Source organism: Pristiophorus japonicus, chromosome 17, assembly GCF_044704955.1.
Source record: "Pristiophorus japonicus isolate sPriJap1 chromosome 17, sPriJap1.hap1, whole genome shotgun sequence".
Classification (NCBI taxonomy): Eukaryota; Metazoa; Chordata; class Chondrichthyes; family Pristiophoridae; genus Pristiophorus; species Pristiophorus japonicus.
The window spans coordinates 110,549,817-110,572,506 of record NC_091993.1 but is presented as its reverse complement, the minus strand read 5'-3'; the positions used below and the strand labels follow the sequence as shown (position 1 = coordinate 110,572,506).

Genomic DNA, 22,690 nt, shown 5'->3' with positions numbered 1-22,690 from the left:
TTCGGATGAATATGGAACCAAGAACACTAGCAAAACTGAAGTCACTGAGGATCAAAAGGAAAACTCAGAAACAGCAAGATTCATATCTGATGCAAGGGAAGCTGATTAGGACTGTCCAGAGTCCAATCAACACAGCTCCAGGACATCGCTGCCGGAGTTTCTTAAGGAAGTGTCCTTGGCCCGATCATCTTCACCTGATTCATCAATGACCTTCCCTCTATCATGAGGTCAGCTGTCTGACGGTTTAGTGACAATTCCACAGTATTCAGCTCCATTCATTTGAAGCACTCCATGGCAGGCTACATCGGGACTTGGACTGATAATTGACGACAACAACAACAACAACTTTTATTTAGACAACATTCATATCATATAAGTACCAGGCAATGATCATCTCCAACAAAAAAAGCCCAGCCACCAACCCCTGACCTTCAACAGCATCATCATCTCAAGCTCCCCACCATCGACATCTTGGGGGTTACTAAGATCAAAAACTGGACCAGCCATATCAATACTGTCAGCGGCTGGGTACTCTGTGATGTGTGGCTCACCCCCTCCCGCACCATCTCACCCCCTCAAAGCTTTTCCACTATCTACTAGCTCCAGTCAGGAGTGTGACAAATGGGTGTAGTGTAACAGCACCAAAAAGCTCGACTCTATCCAGGACAGAGAGTTCACTAGATTGATGCCCTGCCACTTGACACAATATCCACACTGCGGCTGCAGTATACCATAATCTACAGCGTGCACTGCAGCAACTCATCAAGCTTGCTTTAACAGCACCTCCCTTTCTCAAGGTGTCCACTTCTAAGGAAGGCGAAAGCAGAAATGTCATAGGAAGACCATCAGCTCCAACTTCCTCTCCAAGTGCCACACCATCCTGGCCAGGCATTTATCATCATTCCTTCATTATCGCTGGGTTAAGATGCTGGAAATTCTGAGATCACGGGAGCACTATAATGCAAGGGCTACAGCAGTTCAGGAAGAAGGCCCACCAATACCTTCTCAAAGCAACTAGGTTTGGCAATGAAGGTGGCCATATAAAATTCTGACGGGATTGGACAGGTTAGATGCAGGAAGAGTGTTCCCGATGTTGGGGAAGTCCAGAACCAGGGGTCACAGTCTAAGGCTAAGGGGTAAGCCATTTAGGACCGAGATGAGGAGAAACTTCTTCACTCAGAGAATTATGAACCTGTGGAATTCTCTACCAAAAAAAGTTGTTGAGGCCAGTTCGTTAGATATATTCAAAAGGGAGTTAAATGTGACTCTTATGGCTAAAGGGATCAAGGGGTATGGAGAGAAAGCAGGAATGGGGTACTGAAGTTGAATGATCGGCCATGATCATATTGAATGGTGGTGCAAGCTCGAAGGGCCGAATGGCCTACTCCTGCATCTATTTTCGATGTTTCTGTGTTTCTATGTTATCAGCACTGCTCATATCACAAGAACAATTTAAAAACAATGTTAATACTATCTTTTCTGCAGAAGGATACAATTTGCAGGGAACTTATCAACCACCAAACATTTTTGTATGCTTACATAGAATGTACAGCACAGAAACAGGCCTTTCGGCCCAACTGGTCCATGCCGGCATTTATACTCCACACGAGCCTCCTCCCACCCCTTTTCATCTAACCCCATCAGCATATATTTATATTCCTTTCTCCATCATATGCTTATCTAGTTTGCCCTTAAATGCATCTACATTAATCACCTCAGCTACTCCTTGCAGCAAGTTCCACATTCTTACCATTCTTTGGTTGAAGAAGTTTCTCCTGAATTCCCTTTTGAATTTATTGGTGACTATCATATATTCATAACTCCTGTAAGCCATCTGTAAATTTCTGGAAACCTGGGTATTTGATATGGAAGTCCAATCCTCAAAGTAACTAAAGATACTAGGGAAATACTTCTCTTCACTTACCCAGCTTCAGGGTGTCATCTCCAAGAATACAGCCAAAAAAAGCGGGTTGGTGAATTCTGCATGCTATTTCATCCTTGTGTTTGAAAGGGAAGTGCAACTAAATCACATTGTTTGACAGGGTGATCAACAATCAATGGATCTCGGTAGTTTTGTTGACATCTGAAATATACACTCGGAAATTGTCAAATTGCCAGTTATTCAAGAAACTTAATCAGGTCTGTGATGAGATTATCATTAGGGTAAATTTTTGTCTTCGCCATTTTGGTGGTGCAGAACATCCTCCCATTGTAGAACCCGCCCGATTTAACTTCCATTGACTCCAGATGGCGAAGAGGAACATTTACCCCATTATATCAGTAGACCGAGTCCCTATATGAAGTAGCGGAAAAAGGATCACGTAAAGAAATACTTGAATTTATGTAATGTCTTTTCAGGCCTCAGAAATGTTTATAGGCATTAAAAAAACAATGAATTTTTTTAAAGAGCAGTGGCTTATTATGTAGCAAAGTATGGTTGTCAATTTGCATTCAGCAAGTAATATCAAGATGTATTTCTCAACTAAGAAAAGGACAACAATTCTTATAAATACATTGTCTACTGAGTTAATTAGCTGGCACCATTATGAAAATTTATGGAATGAGAATTTTTGGATCAGAATAGAAATCGTGGGGTGCAATTTTGGTGAAGTTACAAAAACAACAACAACTTTTATTTATGTACTGCCTTTAACGTAGTAAACCGTCCCAAGGAGCTTGAAGCACTGACCACACTCAATCAATTTCGCTGGGCAGGCCACATAGTTCGCATGCCAGATACGAGACTCCCTAAGCAAATGCTTTATGCGGAGCTCCTTCATGATAAACGAGCCAAAGGTGGGCAGCAGAAGTATTACAAGGACACCCTCAAAGCCTCCCTGGTAAAGTGCGACATCACCACTGACACCTGGGAGACCCTGGCCGAAGACCGCCCGAGGTGGAGAAAGAGCATCCGGGAGGGCATTGAGCTCTTCGAATCTCAACGCAAAGAGCGTGAAGAGGTCAAGCGCAGGCAGCGGAAGGAGCGCGCGGCAAACCAGCCCCACCCACCCTTTCCCTCGACGAATGTCTGTCCCACCTGTTACAGGATCTCTGGCTCTCGTATTGAACTGTTCAGCCACCAAAGAACTCACTTTGGGAGTGGAAGCAAGTCTTCCTCGATTCCGAGGGACTGCCTATGAGATGAGAGACAAAACAAAACAGATAAATTTGACATCGAGCCACATAAGAAGAAATTATGGCAGGTGACCAAAAACTTGGTTAAAGAGGTAGGTTTTAAGGAGCGTCTTAAAGGAGGAAAAAGAGGTAGAGAGGCAGAGAGGTTTAGGGAGGGAGTTCCAGAGCTTAGGGCCCAAATAGCTGAAGGCACGGCCACCGATAGTTGAGCAGTTATAATCAGGGATGCTCAAGAGGCCAGAATTAGAGGAGCGCAGACATCTCGTGGAGTTATCAGGCTGAAAAAGATTACAGAGATAGGGAGGGGCAAGGCCATGGAGGGATTTATAAACAAGGGTGAGAATTTGAAATTGAGACATTGTTTAACGGGAGCAAATGTAGATCAGCAGGCACAGGGGTGATGGGTGATCGTGACTTGGTGTGAGTTAGGACACAGGCTGCCAAGTTTTAGATGATCTCAAGTTTACGTAGTGTAGAATGTGGGAGGCCAGCGATGAATGAGTTGGAGTAGTCAAGTCTAGAGGTAACAAAGGCATGGATGAGGGTTTCAGCAGCAGAACAGCTGAGGCGGGGCAGGGGCGGGCAATGTTACAGAGGTGGAAAAAGACGGTTTTAGTTATGCCGTGGATATGTGGCCGGAAACTCATTTCAGGGTCAAATATGACGCCTAGGTTGCGAACAGTCTGGTTTAGCCTTAGATCGATGCTAGGGAGGGGGATGGTTTAGTGGTTAAGGAACGCAGTTTGTGGCGGGGACCAAAGACAATGGCTTCAGTCTTCTTACTATTTAATTGGAGAACGTTTCTGCTCATCCAATACTGGATATCACACAAGCAGTCTGACAATTTAGAGACCATGGAGGGGTCGAGAGAAGTGGTGGAGAGGTAGAGCTGGGTGTTGTCAGCATATATGTGGAAACTGACTCCATGTTTTTGGATGATATCACCAAGGGGGAGCATCTCGATGAGAAATAGGAGGGGGCCAAGGATAGATCCTTGGGGGACACCAGAGGTAATGATGTGGGAGTGGAAAGAGAAATTGTTGCAGGAGATTTACTGGCTATGATTAGATAGATAAGAATGGAACCAGGCGCGTGCAGTCACACCCAGCTGGACGACGGTGGAGATGCGTTGGAGGAGGATGGAGTGGTCAACTGTGTCTGCAGATAGGTCCAGGAGGATGAGAAGGGATAGTTTACCTTTGCTACAGTCACAAAGGATGTCATTTGTGACTTTAATGAGAGCCGTTTCGGTACTGTGGCAGATTGAAGGGATTCAAACATTGAATTCAGGGAAAGATGGTCACGGATTTGGGAAGCGACAACCCGTTCAAGAATTTTGGAGAGGAAAGGGAGGTTGGAGATGGGGCAGTAGCTAGCAAACACAGTGGGGTCATGGGTTGGTTTTTGAGGAGAGAGGTGATGACCGTAGATTTGAAGAGCGGGACAGTATCTGAGGAGAACTAATAAGAATGTCGGCTAACATAGAAGCCAAAAATGGAAGTTGGGTGGTCAGCGGTTTAGTGTCATCATCATCATCATCGGCAGTCCCGCGAAATCGAGGAAGACTTGCTTCCACTCTAAAAGTGAATTCTCAGGTGGCTGTACAGTCCAATATGGGAATCACAGTCTCTGTAACAGGTGGGGCAGACAGTGGTTGAAGGAAAGGGTGGGTGGGGAGCCTGATTTGCCGCACGCTCCTTCCGCTGCCTGCGCTTGGTTTCTGCATGCTCTCGGCGACGAGACTCTAGATGCTCAGCGCCCTCCCGGATGCTCTTCCTCCACTTTGGGCGGTCTTGAGCCAGGGATTCCCAGGTGCCGGTGGGGATATTACAGTTTATCAAAGAGGCTTTGAGGGTGTCCTTGAAGCGTTTCCTCTGTCCACTTGGGGCTCGCTTGCCGTGTAGGAGTTCGAGTGGAGCGTTTGCTTAGGGAGTCTCATGTCGGGCATGCGGACAATGTGGCCCGTCCAACGGAGCCGGTCGAGTGTGGTCAGTGCTTCAATGCTGGGGCTGATAGGGTCAAGGGAGCAGGAAGTGGGTCTCATGGACAAGATGAGCTTGGAGAGGTCAAGAGGGGAGATCAAAGAGAAATTAAAGATATGAGTTTAGGGCTAAGGCAGGTGGGAGCCTCAGATGAAGTTTGACCCGGTGGGCTAGGGGAAGGAAGGGAAGTGGCAGAGGCAGCTGATCAGATGGTCTCAATCTTTGAGACAAAGAAGTTCATGAGCTCCTCACACTTGTTGTTAGAGGTGAGTTTGGTGGAAACAGGGGAGAGGGCTTTAAGAAGACGGTTAGCAGTAGAGAATAGTAGCCGGGGGTTACCTTTGCATTCCAGAATGATCCTGGAAGAGTAAGCAGTTGTGACCCGCTAATGCTTTATGTGTTTGAGCCAGATCTGACGGTGAATGGCTAAACCAGTTGTCCGCCACATCCGTTCAAGTCTGCGCCTTTTGGAATTGAGGGAGCGAAGATGAGGGCCATACCAGGGGGAACGGCCAGAGTGAGAGAGAGTAATTGTTTTAATAGGGAGTAGGGCATCAAAGCTGGTGGTGAGGGTGTGGTTGAGCAGATCGGTAGCTGATGAAATGTCATTGTGAAAGGAGGACCAAAGGTTGGACAGTTTTGAGTTGATAAGTGCAGTTGTAAGAGAGTTTGGAGAGTTTTTTCCAGGGGTGGATGCAGAAGGAAGTAGATTTGGATTGGGGAAGGGGGATGTGTGTCAAGAACGATACAAGGAAATGGTCAGAGATGGCCTTGTCTGTAATTGACACGGTTGGAATACTGAGGCCACGAGAGGCGGCAAGGTCAAGGGGATGGCTGTGAATATGGGTTGAGGAATTTACATGGAGCGAGAGATTAAGAGAGGACAAGAGGGTAGTGAACTCAGAGAAGAGAGAGCATGATAAATTGAGATGGAGGTTGAAATCACCGAGGATGAGAAGTAGCTCGTTGCATAGGCTGAGGAAGGAAAGCAGCGAGGATATCTCCGTGATAAAAGTTTTGTCATACTTGGGTGGGCGGTAGAGAACGAGAATTTTAAATGAGAGGTGAGAGGGGTGGAATAAGACGAGATGTTCAAAAGAGGAGAAGGTGCTGGAGGAGTCGGTGGACAGACCAAGGTGTGATTTGGTGATGAGAGCCACACTGCCACCACGGCAGTCTGGGTGGGGCAAGTGGTGGAAGGTATAGCCGGGAGGGGAGGCTTCGATTAAAGGTAATGTGTCATTATCCCTCAGCAATGTTTCTGTCAGGGCCATGATGTCGATGCAATCAACCACGATAAGGTGATGAATGGCAATTTACCCCAAGAAATGGACAATGAACGGACGCCCTAATGAGAAGGCCTAGGGCCGGACCAAAATTGGGCCTAAGGCCGTCTGATTAACATTATTTGGGCAAGCTGCCGGCACCTGTCGTGCCTCCACAGGTCGCTGGTCGCGGACCCCGGGGGTGTTGCGGAGCCGGAAAGAGCTCTTGCCTTTAGAAAAAAATAACAAACTTTCCTTTTTGGTGGTGGCCATTTGCTAGGCCGCATCCACACTTGGAAAGCCTGAAAAGAGCAAGCCTGACATCTAATCTGCTTAAGGCAGCCCAATTTTCCCAAGGGATCCTAAAAAACACATTTGGCCCCTCGTTAGCATATACAAGGGCTGTTTTAGGTGGCCGCCCGAGATGCCCGAAAAATGCCCAACCCAATATCAGGTCAGACGTTGATCAGGCATCAGTAGGCCGCAGGATGTTGGTCATCAAAATTGGCACCTGTTTTATGTCCATAAAATGGGTGCTACAAGGTGTGATTTCTTCCCTCCCTTATGTTTTGTTTAAACCAGCTTAACTGTTATGTATAGGTACTGTATCAAATAAAACAGTGTTAACTGCTGTAATGTAGGCACCTGTGAATATGCTCAAAGATTTGTAAAGCTGTTGACCCGATGCTCGGTTAGCTCAGATGATTAGAGCATACAGCGAGTAAGACCACGATTGCGGGTTCAATTCCCTTGCTGGTCAGCTACGATGTCTGGAGTTGCTGCAGTCGAAAGGACATGAATACTTTTTGCACGGGGCAGTTCCGTGCAATAGGTTTTTAAGTCGGTTCACGGACTCCCAGGCCGCCTGTGATGTCTGCGGCCTGGAAAAGTCCGTGTTCCATGTTTATATACAATGTGTGAGGTTGCAGCCTCCATTCAATTAATTAAGGGGGATGCTTCTTAAATTCTGGTTGCACTTCAGTCCCACGCTCCTGATCTTTGGGCACCCTGTGTGGAGGGGAACGGGCAGGTCCGAGGGCCTCCTCGTAGGACTGCTCCTGGGCACGGCCAAGGGTGCCATCAGCCGGTCCAGGCAGCGAGCGGTTGAGGGGGTCGTTCAGCCTGACTGCCTGCCTCTCTTCCGCGCCTACATCCTTGGAGATGGAGCACGCGGTGTCCACCGGTACGCTCGCGGCCTTCCGCGGGAGATGGGCGCCGGAGGGACTGGAGTGCATCATCACCCCCGGCAACCAAATTTTAATTTGACTTTATATGTTTTAAGGTTTAATTTGTTTTAATTGCCGGGTTTTTAGTGTCCCCCTCCCCTTTTATAGGGGGCACTTGTATATATATCTCTGGTTTTACGCCCCAAAAAACCCCCCCAAAAAAACACAAAAATCACCACAAAAAAAACCCCCAAAAAAACAAAGGGCATGTGAAAAGTGTTTAGCGTGTCCCCCAGATCGTGGGGCACTTGACTTAAATGTTTAATTTTGTCCTATCAAAAGGTTTGTAAAGCTGTTGACCCGATGCTCGGTTAACTCAGATGATTAGAGCATACAGAGAGTAAGACCACGATTGCGGGTTCAATTCCCTTGCTGGTCAGCTACGATGTCTGGAGTTGCTGCAGTCGAAAGGACATGAATACTTTTTGCACGGGGCAGTTCCGTGCAATAGGTTTTTAAGTTGGTTCACGGACTCCCAGGCCGCCTGTGATGTCTGCGGCCTGGAAAAGTCCGTGTTCCATGTTTATATACAATGTGTGAGGTTGCAGCCTCTATTCAGTTATTTAAGGGGGATGCTCCTTAAATTTTGGCTGCACTTCAGTCCCACGCTCCTGATCTTTGGGCACCCTGTGCTGAGGGGAGTGGGCAGGTCAGAAGGCCTCCTCGTAGGACTGCTCCTGGACACGGCCAAGGGGACCATTATCTGGTCCAGGCAGCGGGCGGTCGAGGGGGTCGTTCAGCCCGATTACCTGCCTCCCTTCTGCGTTTACATTCGAGCCATGGTGTCCCTGGAGATGGAGCACGCGGTGTTCACCGATACGCTCGTGGTCTTCTGCGAGAGGTGGGCACCAGAGAGGCTGGAGTGCATCATCACCCCCGGGAACAGAATTTTAATTTAATTTGGTAAAGTTCCCATGTTAGTTTGGACATTTGTGGGTTCTAGTGCCCTTACAAAAAGAGGGTACTTGATTTAAAGTTCTCACCAAAAATAGTGTAGAGCTGTTGAGTTGGGAGTGGCTTAGCAAGTCACATGATGTTCACAAGCCTCAATAAAACCCCAGTCAGTTGGGTTCGGGGGATCCATGATGAGGTATGCAGTTGTGAGCCTGGTGGACGAACTGGTAATCTATAGTGTGATTGTTAAACCTTTTGCTAATAAACTAATTAGTTCTTAATAGCAATGTGTTGCTATGAATTCTTCAGCAAAGAATCCATGAAGCAAATACATTACAACTAAGCTAGCTGATAACTTGTAAAATCTGCAATGGATTTTGAAAGAATTCTCATTGTTCCACATGCAGTGTTGGTTTAAGATTGGTGTTGTGATAAATGTTAACAAAAACTATTATTTTTAAATAAATGTTTGAACCAGATAAAACATTATGAAAATATTTAATCATTTCTTCCCACCCTTTCAGGTTCCTTAGCACGGTTGCTTCTAAGAAAAACCGTGCAACATTCATCAATTCTGTGGTTAAATTTATCAGGAAGTATGGCTTTGATGGTTTCAACTTAATCTGGGACGATCCAGGTTCGAAGCGCAATCCGCCTGAGGACAAAAGCAGGTTAACCATTTTGGCTAAGGTGAGTAAAGCAGATTTCATTTTTTTTTCTCCCTTTACCTTCCTGATGCACCAATTCTTGCGGAGATATGGTTCCATGGGGCCAGCGGCCTGTCATCACTTTATCCAAGTGGCCAAGCTTTATTTGGAAGCCTTGTCAATCAATGCCTTCAGCCGCCTGAGGTAAAGAGTGTTCGAAGATCAGGCCCTCAAATCTGCCACCAAGCTCGTGGCCTACAGGGCTCTAGTAATACCCACCATCCTGTATGGCTCAGAGACATGGACCATATACAGTAGACACCTCAAGTCGCTGGAGAAATACCACCAACGATGTCTCCGTTTGATCCTGCAAATCCCCTGGGAGGACAGACGCACCAACGTTAGCGTCCTCGACCAGGCCAACACCCCAGCATTGAAGCACTGACCACATTCGATCAGCTCCGCTGGGCAGACCACATCGTTCGCATGCCTGACACAAGACTCCCAAAGCAAGCGCTCTACTCGGAACTCCTTCACGGCAAATGAGCCAAAGGTGGGCAGAGGAAACATTTCAAGGACACCCTCAAAGCCTCCTTGATAAAATGCAACATCCTCACCGACACCTGGGAATCCCTGGCCAAAGCCCGCCCAAAGTGGAGGAAGTGCATCCGGGAGGCCGCTGAGCAAATCAAGTCTCATCGCCGAGAGCATGCAGAAACCAAGCGCAGGCAGCAGAAAGAGAGGGTGGCAAACCTGTCCCACCCGCCCTTTCCCTCAACAACTGTCTGGCCCACCTGTGACAGGGACTGTGGTTCTCATATTGGACTGTTCAGTCACCTAAGAACTCATCTTAAGAGTGGAAGCAAGTCTTCCTCGATTTCGAGGGACTGCCTATGATGATGATCACTTTATCCAAGTGGCCAAGCTTTATTTGCAAGGCTTGTCAATCAATGCCAGCAGTAGTATCCACCACGGAAAGCAATACAGCCCAGCACTGTTCCATTCTCAACAAGCACCACACACACACATTCACTTTCCAGAAGGCGTTATTGCAAACCGGTCAGGAAGAGGAACCATAGGCTGGATTTTCGGGTCGTTTGCCACCCAGTTTTCGTCGGGTTTTGACCCTCCGCGGCGGAAAAATGTGACGGTTAGCTGTTTTATGCCCGGTTGTGATCCTCGGGTCGGTTTTTGCGATGGCGTTTAGAAGCACCGCCGGGTGTGCAACAGCTCACCTTGCCACACCGCTACGAGTTTCGAGTCTCACCTGACCCATATGCCCCGAAACACGCCCCGCGATAACCGCCGGGGAAAACATAGCAGTTCAGCCCTGCCAGCGGCGGTGAAGTGGATAAACTGCAAAAAACTGCGGCGATTTGTGAGGTAAGGGTGTTGGCAATGTTTTTTTGAATTTGTTTTTCCCCTCCCCAGACCTCTCGGAGCGCTCCCGGCCTCGCACTAAAGTTGGCAAGGATTCCGTTTTTGCGTCCCGAAAAATAGTACAACTGGGCTCCTGGCGCAGACCCCAAATGACGAATGTTAAGCAATTAATCGCTAACGTTAATTGAGCAGTAAATTTCCCGCCCTGCCTCTGTTTCGCCCCGAAAACGGCAAAGCCAAAAATCCAGCCCCTTAGCTGTCTTTCTTTCATTTACCTTGCCCAAAATAGCAGAAGCCAATTGTAGCACCCACACAGTTACTCAGCACAAGTCACAAATCAAACCTGGAAGCCTGCATTCTCTGCAACTCAGAGTAATAACAGCAGGGCTTTTTTTTTTTACCCGCTAAGCCAGCAGGGATCCTAGTTTTCAATTTTATAACGTGAATCAGATATGCAGTGCTACATCATTAGCAAAAGTAAAGCAAACATAGTTGCATCACTCTATTTAACTTTGGTTTCAATCTTAAGTGTTGTAAACTTTATTCAAAGCGATAATTTTATCCAAGTAAGGTCACTCGCATATAATTTTACAAGACATAAATACACAGCTGCACAATGACATGGTTGGTGGTGCCATGACTATTATACTTCAGATTTTCCCCAGAAGCTTTTTTGTACTAACCCAAAAGTCAGCTCCTACGTGCAAGTGGATTCGCTTCAAATGAGACAAAGTAATCTTGGATAGTGTGGCCTGAATGAACAGTAGACACGCTTGTTGTCTTACAGAAAAGCCATGTAAGCTACTTTATTATAAAACCTGTTAGCACTATAAAAGAACCATGATGGAGATGATTATTCCACACCAAAATGTGATCTTTATTTCCAGGAATTGAAAAAAGCCTTACATACAGAATCAAAACAAACTGGAAAACCCAAGATACTATTTACAGCTGCTTTCCCTGCAAGTAAATATAAAATTGATGCTGGTTTTGAGGTGAATAAAATTGGTCAGTAAGTATTAATTCTTTCAATACAGAATTTTCCCTGTGCAATATTCACAATTGTATGTCGCGCAAAAATGTTGGTGGGCAGTGATGCTTAGATTGACCCTATACACATATATCTATACACATGGGAGCTCACCTCAGCCTCTAAATGGCTTAACTTGAATCCAGGTTGGGCAAAGTTTTTATGTCATTGAGAAACTTGGGGGAAGATGCAGGGCTCACAGGGCAGGACACTACCAAGGTTGAAAAGAGTAGGAGGGGATCGAAATTGCCCTGTTTTGTGACGCCCGCTAGTGCCTCCGGGGGGCGCTAATGGGGCGCAAAACAGTTTTCGTCCAGTAGTGGGGGGGGGGGGGGGTGGCTGGCGGGAGGAGTGCTACCGGCTCCTTTGGAATTGCACGGGAGTTAGCAAAGGCGCTGCCACAGCGGACCCGCAAGGCTGCAGCGAGAGGTGTCGGGGCCAGCCTCGCGGGTTGCGAACCTGGCCGACTTTCGCTCACGGGGCGGAAGTTGAAGGAGAGGTGGGTATTCCCCCCCCCCCCCCCACGCTGCCATCTTGGCAGTTTTGCCGACTCGCCGGTCGGCCCAACTTGCATGGTCCTGGCCTCCATTGTGCAGCCCGGCACTCCGTTTTTGGTGCCATGCTGTGGCCTCAGCACCGCGCCGCCCTGGTGGCCCAGTGGAGGCACAGTGGCCCTATCCCTTTAACCGCAGGGGAGAGGTGTTGAAGCACATCAGTGCTGTGTGGAGCAGCTGCGTAGCGCGAACCAATGTGCCCCGGAACCCACCCCAAGAGGGAGTGGAGCACGCGCGATAGCACTCCACTTTGAGGGGCGGTAACAGCAATTTCACGGCACAGGAAGTCCTGCCCCGATTTGGTTACTGCCTCCGATCGGGGAACTGTGGAGTTTCTCTCTCTATGAGAGCAACTAATAAATCAAGGTGTAATAATTCAGTGATGGCTTGCTAGAGTTTTAATATACTAAATCTACAGGTCTGATAAAAAGAAAGACTTGCATTAATATAGCACCTTTCACAACATCAGGACATCCCAAAGCGTTTTGTAGCCAGTGAAGTACTTTTGAAATGTAGTCACTCGAGAAGCTCATGCCAGAGAAACTGGAAAATTGAGATATTATGGTGGTTGTTTACCGCTGGGAATTTCCTGGGGCTGCTTCCGCTCCAATGTCATAACTTCTGCAAAACCTTTTTACACATGTTAATAGAGTTTCCACTGCTACAGGGCTCTTGATGGTTCTTTGAAAGTAAAATTAATATGTATAACAATAACGAGGAGAAATGATTGGGAATGTTTTATACTTAAATTTTATATATAGTCCAGATGTATCCAATTTTCCATTGATTATTCATAATTTCGTTGACTGCATTTTCATTCCTACAGATATCTGGATTTTATCAATGTGATGACATATGATTTTCATGGTGCCTGGAATTCATTCACTGGACACAACAGCCCCTTGTATAATACCACTGCCGAACACCGTGTATCTGCATATTTTAATATGGTAGGTGTACAAGTCCAACATTATGCTTGTACATAAAATGACAACAACCACATTTTTACTTGCATGGGAGGATGTAGATTGCTGTGGTTCAATTAAGGGATCTAGACATGCTCATGTTTGCCAACCATATCGGAAATTGGGCTTGAGAGACTACAATTTGCTATCTGCTCTCGCAGTCCAGCGCAGTTTGCTTTCTGGCACCAAGGTGGGCATTTGTTCAGGCGGTCGCAACAGTATAAAACTGTTGTTATCATGAGAGATGGCATCATTTGCAAACCCCATTGCATAACTGCCATGCTACTGGGCTGCAGCTCAAAGCTCCTACTGGAAGAGCACATTCCAGGAGATCATGAAACCCTAGTGAAGCTCCTATCCAGTCGCTCCCCCATTCTATCCAAGCTGGAGAAGATGGTTGAGCCTAACGCCTGCATAGCATGCCAGAGAAATGCTCTTAGTGGTGTCGCAAACTTTTGCAGGGGGTTGTGCAAGGTGAAGGTAAGGTCCTGCAGGGCTGTGCAGAAAGCATGAGAGATTAAATTACTTACTGCACTGCTTCCAGGTTTTGATGTAAACGTTGCTCACATTCACATGTGCCACCTCTTGCCATGCCTGTTCACCAACTCACTTTAGCACTTTCTGACCATCCAAGGGGAAGAGGACCTCCCTTCTCTCATCAACCTGCTCCATCAGCATCTCCACAACCCAACCCAAAAACTTTGGGGGCCTACTGGAACTCATCTTGCCCCAAGACATCTTCCTATAGTTCCACAATGTACCATTCCTGTTTGGCCATGACTCCGGTTTACCTCTCCTTTGAGTTCCTGCAGGCCCTTAACCACCTACAGCTGATTTCCCACCTCCCAGCGGGCAAGCTGCAATGGGAAGTACATTGAGTGCTGGTACAAGCTAATGACGTGTAGCCAGAAAATGAGACGAGTCCGCCAAAACAACTTTGCCGGGTAGCCATTGCTGTTGTCCCAGATACCTCCCTCAATTTTGCAGTGGATGAACAAAATCTTAATCAACCCTGGGGAATTTAGAGCTTGCAAAGATGGAACTAGATCTGATCTGAAGGTAACATTTTGCGAAGTGTGAAGTGAGCTTGCATTATTCAGAGATAAATTTTATGTTAAGAGATAGCACAGGAGAAGCATCTTCATTTTTTTGACAAGATTGAAAGATTGAAGATTTTCCAAACAAGCGTCAGAACAAGGTGTGCACAAAGTATTGTTTGTCTACCTGTTTAATATTAAAGAAATGTGCCTGTTGGTTTATAGCCAAAACCTGACGATAACATGTATATATTCATCTACCGACTGAAGCTGATATATTCCAGTAGCTCATAATGCAGTGGCAGGTGGTCTCTGTTTGACCCTGGGACCTGTCTACATTTACCTAGTGATTGGGCAGTTAAAAGCACGCGCTGGTTTGTAGATGACACAAAGTCCCTTGCATTACAAGAGCAAGGACGTTATGCTTGAACTGTATAAAACACTGGTTAGGCCGCAGCTGGAGTACTGCATGCAGTTTTGGTCACCACATTACAGGAAAGATGTGATTGCACCGGAAAGGGTGCAGAGGAGATTTACAAGAATGTTGCCTGGACTGGAGAATTTTGGCTATGAGGAAAGATTGGAGATGCTGAGTCTGTTTTCTTTGGAACAGAGGAGGCTGAGTGGAGACCTAATTGAGGTGTATAAAATTATGAGGGCCTTGGATAGAGTGGATAGGAAGGACCTGTTTCCCATGGCAGAGGGGTCAACAAGCAGGGGGCATAGATTTAAAGTAATTGCGGGGAGGTATCGAGGAGCTATGTGTTATGAGTTACGTATATAAACATTGTAACTGTGTAAGAATTACCACCAGAGGGCGCAACTGTTGGAGGCCCAAGGGTCACCTGCACACCTCATGCAAGGGAGTATAAAAGCTTGTCTGCCATGCTGCTTAGGCACTCTGCAGTTGTATTAAAGAGACTAAAGTCGTATCAGTTTTAGCTCACAGTACTCAGTCTTGTGGCGTTCTTCCATACTTAACAATTGGCGACGAGTAATAGATTATGAACTTTCACGCGGTCATGGCTGCCATTGGTATTTTAGAGAGATTTGTAGAGGGTGATGATTGGGAAGCCTTCGTTGAATGTCTCGACCAGTACTTCATGGCCAACGAGCTGGATGGGGACGATAAAGCGATCAAGCGCAGGGCGATTCACCTCACCGTGTATACGTCCTCATCAAGAATCTGCTAGCACCGGGGAAACCAGCGGAGAAGACATATACAGAGTTGTGTACGCTGGTTCGGAACCACATCAAGCCGAAAGGAGCGCGTCTTAATGGCCAGGTATCGCTTCTACATGCACCACCGCTCTGAGGGCCAGGACGTGGCGAGTTATGTCATCGACCTGAGACGTCTTGAGGGAACTTGCGAATTTGCTGGATTTTGGGGGGAAATGCTGCGGGACTTTTTTGTGCTTGGCATCGGCCATAAGGTCATTCTTCGCAAGCTGCTGTCCGCCGAATCCCTAGACCTGAGCAAGGCCATCACGATAGCCCTGTCATTCAAATCCATGAGCGATAATACCAGACAGATATCTTCCCAGCATCGAAGCTCACCGGCAAGTACTGTGCATAAAATAACATCGTTAGCAGGCAGAACTTCCTTTGGCAGGGTCTACACGCCTGCAGCTGCAAAACCTAGGATGACTCAGAGTCCGCCATCGGGTGTGAATGCAAATCCATTAGCACCATGTTGGTGCTGCGGGGGTAATCATCGAGGCCACCACTGTCGATTCAAGCACTACGTGTGCAAAGGCTGTGAAACAATGGGGCACCTCCAGTGAATGTGCAAGAGTGCTGCGACTCACCACGTGGCAGAGTCGGCAGGGGATGATCGATCCGGCGTGGATCATGCAGAAAAAACAAGAGAGGCAACTCAACCCGAGGAAGAAGTGTATGGGGTCAAATTGAACGGTATTCCGGTATCAATGGAGTTGGACATGGGGGCGAGTCAGTCAATTATGAGCCAGAAGGCTTTTGAGAAACTGTGGGGCAACAAGGCACAAAGTCCCAAACTGAACCTAATTCAGACAAAGCTGAGCACCTACACCAAAGAGCTCATACCAATCATTGGCAATGCGGCAGTTAAGGTATCGTTTGACGGAGCTGTGCATGATTTATCACTGTGGATTGTACCAGGCGATGGCCCAACGCTATTCGGCAGAAGCTGGCTGGGAAAGATTCGATGGAACTGGGACGACATCAAAGCAGTATCTTCAGTGGATGATGCCTCGTGCGCCCAAGTGCTGAGTAAGTTTCCGTCGCTATTTGAACCAGGCATCGGTACCTTGGCGCCGAGGCAAGGCCCGTTCATCACAACGCTTGAGCAGTTCCATATCCTGATCACCGATTGTGACACCACCGAGCACCTGCACAACCTGGAAGAGGTTCTAAGTCGACTAGACAGAGTGGGACTCAGGCTGAAATGCTCCAAGTGTGTTTTCCTGGCGCCAGAGGTCGAAGTTTTGGGGAGAAAGTTTGCGGCAGATGGCATCAGACCCACGGACTCAAAGACAGAGGCCATCAAGAATGCACCAGACCACAGAATGTGACGGAGCTGCGTTCGTTCCTGGGACTCCTCAACTATTTTGGTAACTTTCGACTCGAGTTAAGCATTTTGCTGGAACCGTTGCACATGTTGCTACGTAAGGGTGACGACTGGGTTTGGGATAAATCTCAAGAGACAGCCTTTGAGAAGGCCAGAAACTTACTTAATTCTAATAAGTTACTTGTACTGTATGATCTGTGTCAATGATTAGTGCGAGCTTGTGATGCATCTTCGTACGGAATCGGCTGTGTGTTACAGCAAACCAATGTATCGGGCAAACTTCAACCGGTTGCGTACGCGTCTAGAAGTCTGTCTAAGGCTGAAAGTGCCTACAGTATGGTCGAGAAAGAGGCGTTAGCATTTGTATATGGGGTTAAGAAAATGTACCAATACCTATTTGGACTTCGGTTTGAGTTTGAAACCGACCACAAACCGCTCATTTCACTGTTTTCAGAAAGCAAAGGTATAAACACCAATGCTTCGTTCCACATCCAAAGATGGGCACTAACATTGTCCGCCTATGACTATGTTATCCACCACAGACCAGGCACGGAGAACTGTGCTGATGCGCTCAGTCGGCTACCATTGCCCGCTACCGCGGTGGAATTGGCGCAGCCCACAGACTTGCTTCTGAGAGCGAGGGGTCACCCGTCACTGCTCACCAGATCAGGACCTGGACCAGCCAGGATCCTGTGCTATCACTTGTAAAAAGTTGCGTCCTCAATGGGAGCTGGTCGGCCGTTCCCGGGGAGATGCAAGATGAAATTAAGCCGTTTCACCAACGCAAAGATGAAATGTCCATCCAGTTGGGTGGTCTCTTATGGGGTAATCGTGTGGTTTTGCCCAAAAAAAGCAGTGAAACGTTCATATGCGACCTACACAGTACCCACCCAGGCATAGAAATGATGAAGGCTATAGCCAGGTTGCATGTTTGGTGGCCCGACATTGACTCGGACTTAAAGTCATGCGTACACCAGTGCAACATATGCTCACAACTGAACAATGCACCAATGGAGGTTTCATTGAGTCTGTGGTCATGACCCTCCAAACCGTGGTCCAGGATCCATGCAGATTTTGCTGGCCCCTTTCTCGAAAAAATGTTTTTAGTTGTAGTGGACGCTTACTCTAAATGGATTGAATCCCTAATCATGTGATCCAGCACATTCACTGCCACCATTGAAAGCCTCCGGGCTATGTTCGCCACCCATGGCTTGCCCGACGTCCTTATCAGCGACAATGGACCATGTTTCACCAGCTCGGAATTCAATGAGTTTATGACCCGCAATGGTATCAAGCATGTCAGGTCTACCTCGTTTAACCCCGCATCCAACGGTCAAGCGGAATGGGTAGTCCAAACTATCAAGCAGAGCTTGAAACGGGTGACAGAAGGCTCCTTGGAGACCCGCTTATCTCGGGTTCTGCTCAGCTACCGGACGCAACCCCACTCGCTCACTGGGGTTCCCCCTGCAGAATTATTAATGAAGAGAGCACTCAAAACTAGGCTCTCCCTAGTCCACCCGGATCTAAATGATCATGTGGAAACCCGGCAACACCGGCAAAACATGTACCACAATCGCGCGGCTGTATCACGTGACATTGATGTTAACGACGCTGTGTTTGTCCTGAATTATGGTCATGGTCCTAAATAGGTTGCTGGCACTGTCTTGACCAAGGAGGAGAATAGAGTGTGTATAATCAAACTACTGAATGGACAAACGTGCAGAAAGCATTTGGATCAGACCAAACTGCAGTTCACCGACAACCAGGAACAACCTGAAGAGGACATCACCATCATCGATCCACCAACACACACCCAACCAGCAACCGACCTCGCTGTCAATCAAGAGGATGAACCCACCATTTCCAACAGCCCTGTCAGACCAGCCATGCCACAGTGCAGCAATGGTCCGACCAACTCACCCATGCCAGAGTTTGACCTCAGACGATCAACCAGGGAGCGTAGGGCCCGGATCGTCTCAACTTGTAAATAATTTGTATCAAAGACTTTGGGGGGGGGAGTGATGTTATCTATGTAAACATTGTAACTGTGTAAGACTTGCCACCAGAGGGCACAACTGCTGGAGGCCCAAGGGTCACCTGCACACCTTGTGCAAGCGAGTATAAAAGGTTGTCTGCCAGGCTGCTTAGGCACTCTGGAGTTGTATTAAAGAGACTAAGGTCACATCAGTTTTAGCTCACAGTACTCAGTCTTGTGGAGTTCTTCCATACTTAACAATATGAGGGGAAATTTCTTTACCCAGAGGGTGGCAGGGGTCTGGAACTCACTGCCTGAAAGGATGGTAGAAGCAGAAATCCTCACCACATTTAAAAAATACTTGGATGTGCACTTAAAGTGCCATAATCTACAGGGCTACGGACCAAGAGCTGGAAAGTGGGATTAGGCTGGATAGCTCTTGGTCGGCTGGTGGGACACGATGGGCCGAAATGGCCTCCTTCCATGCTGTAAATTTCTATGGTTAGTGATCATTTACACTGAACCAAGTTACAATATCTAGCACAAAACCCCCAAAATGTAATCGCCTTATTTGTTCTATGATTGTTTCCGCTGTAGGACTTTGCCGCCAGATACTGGAGAGATAATGGTTTACCAGCAGAGAAGATGATAATTGGATTCCCAACATATGGACGGACGTTCACACTTAAGAGTTCCAACCACAGCCTTGGTGCTCCAGCTGCTGGTCCAGGCCCAGCAGGCAGCTACACAAAAGGCCCTGGTTACTGGGCTTATTATGAGGTGATAAAGTTTAAGTATATATATTTTTTTTATAGGGTACAAGTGTAGCGTTTATATTACTGGACTAATAATCTAGAGAATGAGAGTTCAAATCCCATCATGAATTTCAATTCAGTTTTTAAAATCTGGAAATAAAAAGCTGGTTTCAGCAAAAGTGACCATGAAGCTGTCGGATTGTCGTAAAAACCCAGCTGGTTTCACTAATGTTAGCTGTGGCTCACTGGGTAGCACACTTGCCTGTAGGTCAGAAGGTTGTGGATTCATGTCCCACTCCAGGAACTTGAGTACATAAATCTAGGCTGAAACTCCAGTGCAGAGCTGTTATGGTGCCATCTTTAAGATGAGATGCTAAACCAAGGCTTTGTTTGCTCTCTCAGATGGACGTAAAAGATCCCATGGCACTATTTTGAAGAAGAGTAGGGGTGTTCTAGCCAATATTCAAAACAAATCAATATAACAAAAATAGATGATCTGATCATTATCACATTGCTGTTTGTGGGAGCTTGCTGTGCGCAAGTTGACTGCCGCATTTCCCACATTACAACAGTGACTACACTCCAAAAGTACTTCATTGGCTGTAAAGCACTTTGAGACATCTGGTGGTTATGAAAGGCGCTATATAAATGAAGTTGTTCTTTTTAAGGAAGGAAACCTACCATTCTAACCCAGTCTGACCTATACATGACCCCAGTTCCACACTAATGTGGTTGAATCTTAGCTGCCTTCTGAAGCGGTCTAGCAAGCTACCCAGTTGTATCGCTCAATATGAAGCGATGGGTAATAATGCTAGCCTCGCAAGTGATGCCCACATCCTGAGAATTAACTTTTAAAAAGCTATTAAATGCACAAATATCTCCATGGTTCTACTGAAAAATGAAGCGCTGTGTTTTGCAGTAAAATCTTTTAGTCCTTTCAAGTGATCCTTCCAAAACAGTATTTTTGTGAAATATTCTTTTAAAGCTGAAACAACACAGAAGGAAGGAAGAACTTTCAATTATATAGCAACTATTACATTCTCAAGGCGTCCCAAAGCAATTTAAAAGCAATGGATTACTCTTCAAAATACAACCATTATTTTTATGCACACAAACACAGCAGTTAATTTATGCACTTCCAGGTCCCACAAACAGTGAGTAAACGAGTAAGCAGATCATCAGTTTTTGGTGAGGGAGGAATGTCGGCCAGGGTGCCAGGAAAACTCCCTGCTTCCTAAAATAATGTTGTGCGATCTTTTACACCCATTTGAGGAGGCAGTAGCATTGCCAAGCCTCCGGTATTGCCCTGACGTCTCCAGGAATTAAAGACAAGTCTCCAGGACACTGCTAGGAGCAAAGCCCAGGAGAGAAATCATTGGGACAATAAAAAGTTGTGCTTTTAAAAGTAAATTCTTTGGACATGGGCAAAAAAGCTGTTTGACTAACAGTCATCCAGGTTGCCAATTGGACCTGGGCAGGATCATTGGAACTTTCATAGTCTATCTTCCCTTTCTTAATCATTTTTTTAGTCATTCTTTGTTGGCTTTTAAACGCTTCCCAATCTGCTATCCTCCCACTAGTTTTGGCCACATTGTATGCCCTTGTTTTTAATTGGATACCGTCCTTTATTTCTTTAGTTAGCCACGGATGGTTATCTTTTCTCTTACGCCCTTTCCTCCTCACAGGAATATATTTTTCTTGAGAGCTGTGAAATATCTCCTTAAATGTACACCACTGTTCATCAACCGTCCTACACTTTAATTTATTTTCCCAGTCCACTTTAGCCAACTCAGCCCTCATACCTTCATAGTCTCCTTTATTTAAGCTTAGTACATTGGTTAGAGATCCAACTTTCTCACCTCCATCTGAATTTGAAATTCGATCATGCTATGATCACTCATTCCAAGGGGATCCTTTACTACGAGATTGTTTATTAATACTGTCTCATTACACCGGACCAGATCTAAGATAGCCTGCCCCCTGGTTAGTTCCATTACATACTGCTCAAGGAACCCGTCCCTTATGCACTCTATGAACTCTTCCTCAAGGCTCCCCTGACCAATTTGATTTGTCTAATCAATATGGAGGTTAAAATCACCCATGATTATTGCTGTTCCCTTTTTACAAGTCCCCACTATTTCCTGGTTTATGCGCCGACGAACAGAGTTGCTACTGTTAGGGGGCCTATAGGCTACACCCACCAGTGACTTTTTCCCTTTATTATTCCTCATCGCCACCCAAACTGTTTCAACATCCTTATCATTTGAGCCAATATCCTTTCTCGCTAGTGCAGTGATTCCATCCTTTATCAATCGAGCTACCCCATCCCCTTTTCCTTTATGTCTGTCCTTCTGGATTGTCAAATACTCCTGAATATTTAATTCCCAGTCCTGGCCACCTTGCAACCACATCTTTGTAATGGCCATCAGATCATACCCATTTGTCTCAATTTGTGCCGTCAACTCATCTATTTTGTTACAGATCGATGAGGTTTGTCAAGGACTATTGAAATCCATGCTGGCTGCTACTAACTTTCTCTTTATCTAGATCGGTGGAAATTTCATCCTTAATTAAAGACTCAAGAATTTTCCCTGCCACAGATGTTAAGCTAATCGACCTATGAATCTCTCAGATTAGCTCTATCGCCTTTTTTAAAATGGTACTACATTTCTTCGACACACATTCACACTCATTGGAGACCTGATTTATCAAGGTCGATTATAGTCTTGATTGCCTGGGCCATAAACCGGTGGGGTGGAGCACCCATTCTTTATGGAACAAAGCTGACTTTTATTCCATTGAAATAAGCGATCCACCCAATCAGATTACTACCCTGGCAGTGAAGATGAAAATCTACCTGAAATTTCAAGGCCTAAGTAATTTTCTGCACAAAATGTCTAATAATACACAGATATGCAATCCTTCTCATGGCTGTTAATAACAATTTGTAATCCTTCTCATTGACAGCTCTGTGAATTTTTGAAAGATGCTAAAATCGAATTGATTAAGGAGCAGAAGGTTCCATATGCAACTAAGGGAAAGGTGTGGCTTGGATATGACGACATGAACAGCTTTGAGACCAAAGTATGGTTTCTGTATTGAGTTATATTAATCTATACATTTTTGTTCTAGTTGAGTCAAATGTCATAAAATATTCCGTTATGTTTGTGCACATTGTTGCACAAATCTACATATTAAAACAGGGGTGCCTGCACTTTCGGTCTTCCTGGGCCACATGGGTGCATACCATTGAGCATTGGAGGCAACAAATTACAAGATACAGGACATTTACAGATG

General features: G+C 46.2%; 1 protein-coding gene across 1 annotated transcript in view; it reads left to right on the top strand.

Annotated features, from left to right (window-relative positions):
• LOC139227907 (acidic mammalian chitinase-like) overlaps positions 1-22,690 on the top strand; it is a 62,655-nt gene that overhangs the window by 24,267 nt on the left and 15,698 nt on the right. Inside the window, exons 5-9 of the mRNA XM_070859049.1 lie at positions 9,027-9,192; positions 11,417-11,541; positions 12,940-13,063; positions 19,236-19,418; positions 22,361-22,477. Coding sequence (XP_070715150.1) covers positions 9,027-9,192; positions 11,417-11,541; positions 12,940-13,063; positions 19,236-19,418; positions 22,361-22,477 — 715 coding nt within the window. The remainder of the gene's footprint in view (positions 1-9,026; positions 9,193-11,416; positions 11,542-12,939; positions 13,064-19,235; positions 19,419-22,360; positions 22,478-22,690) is intronic.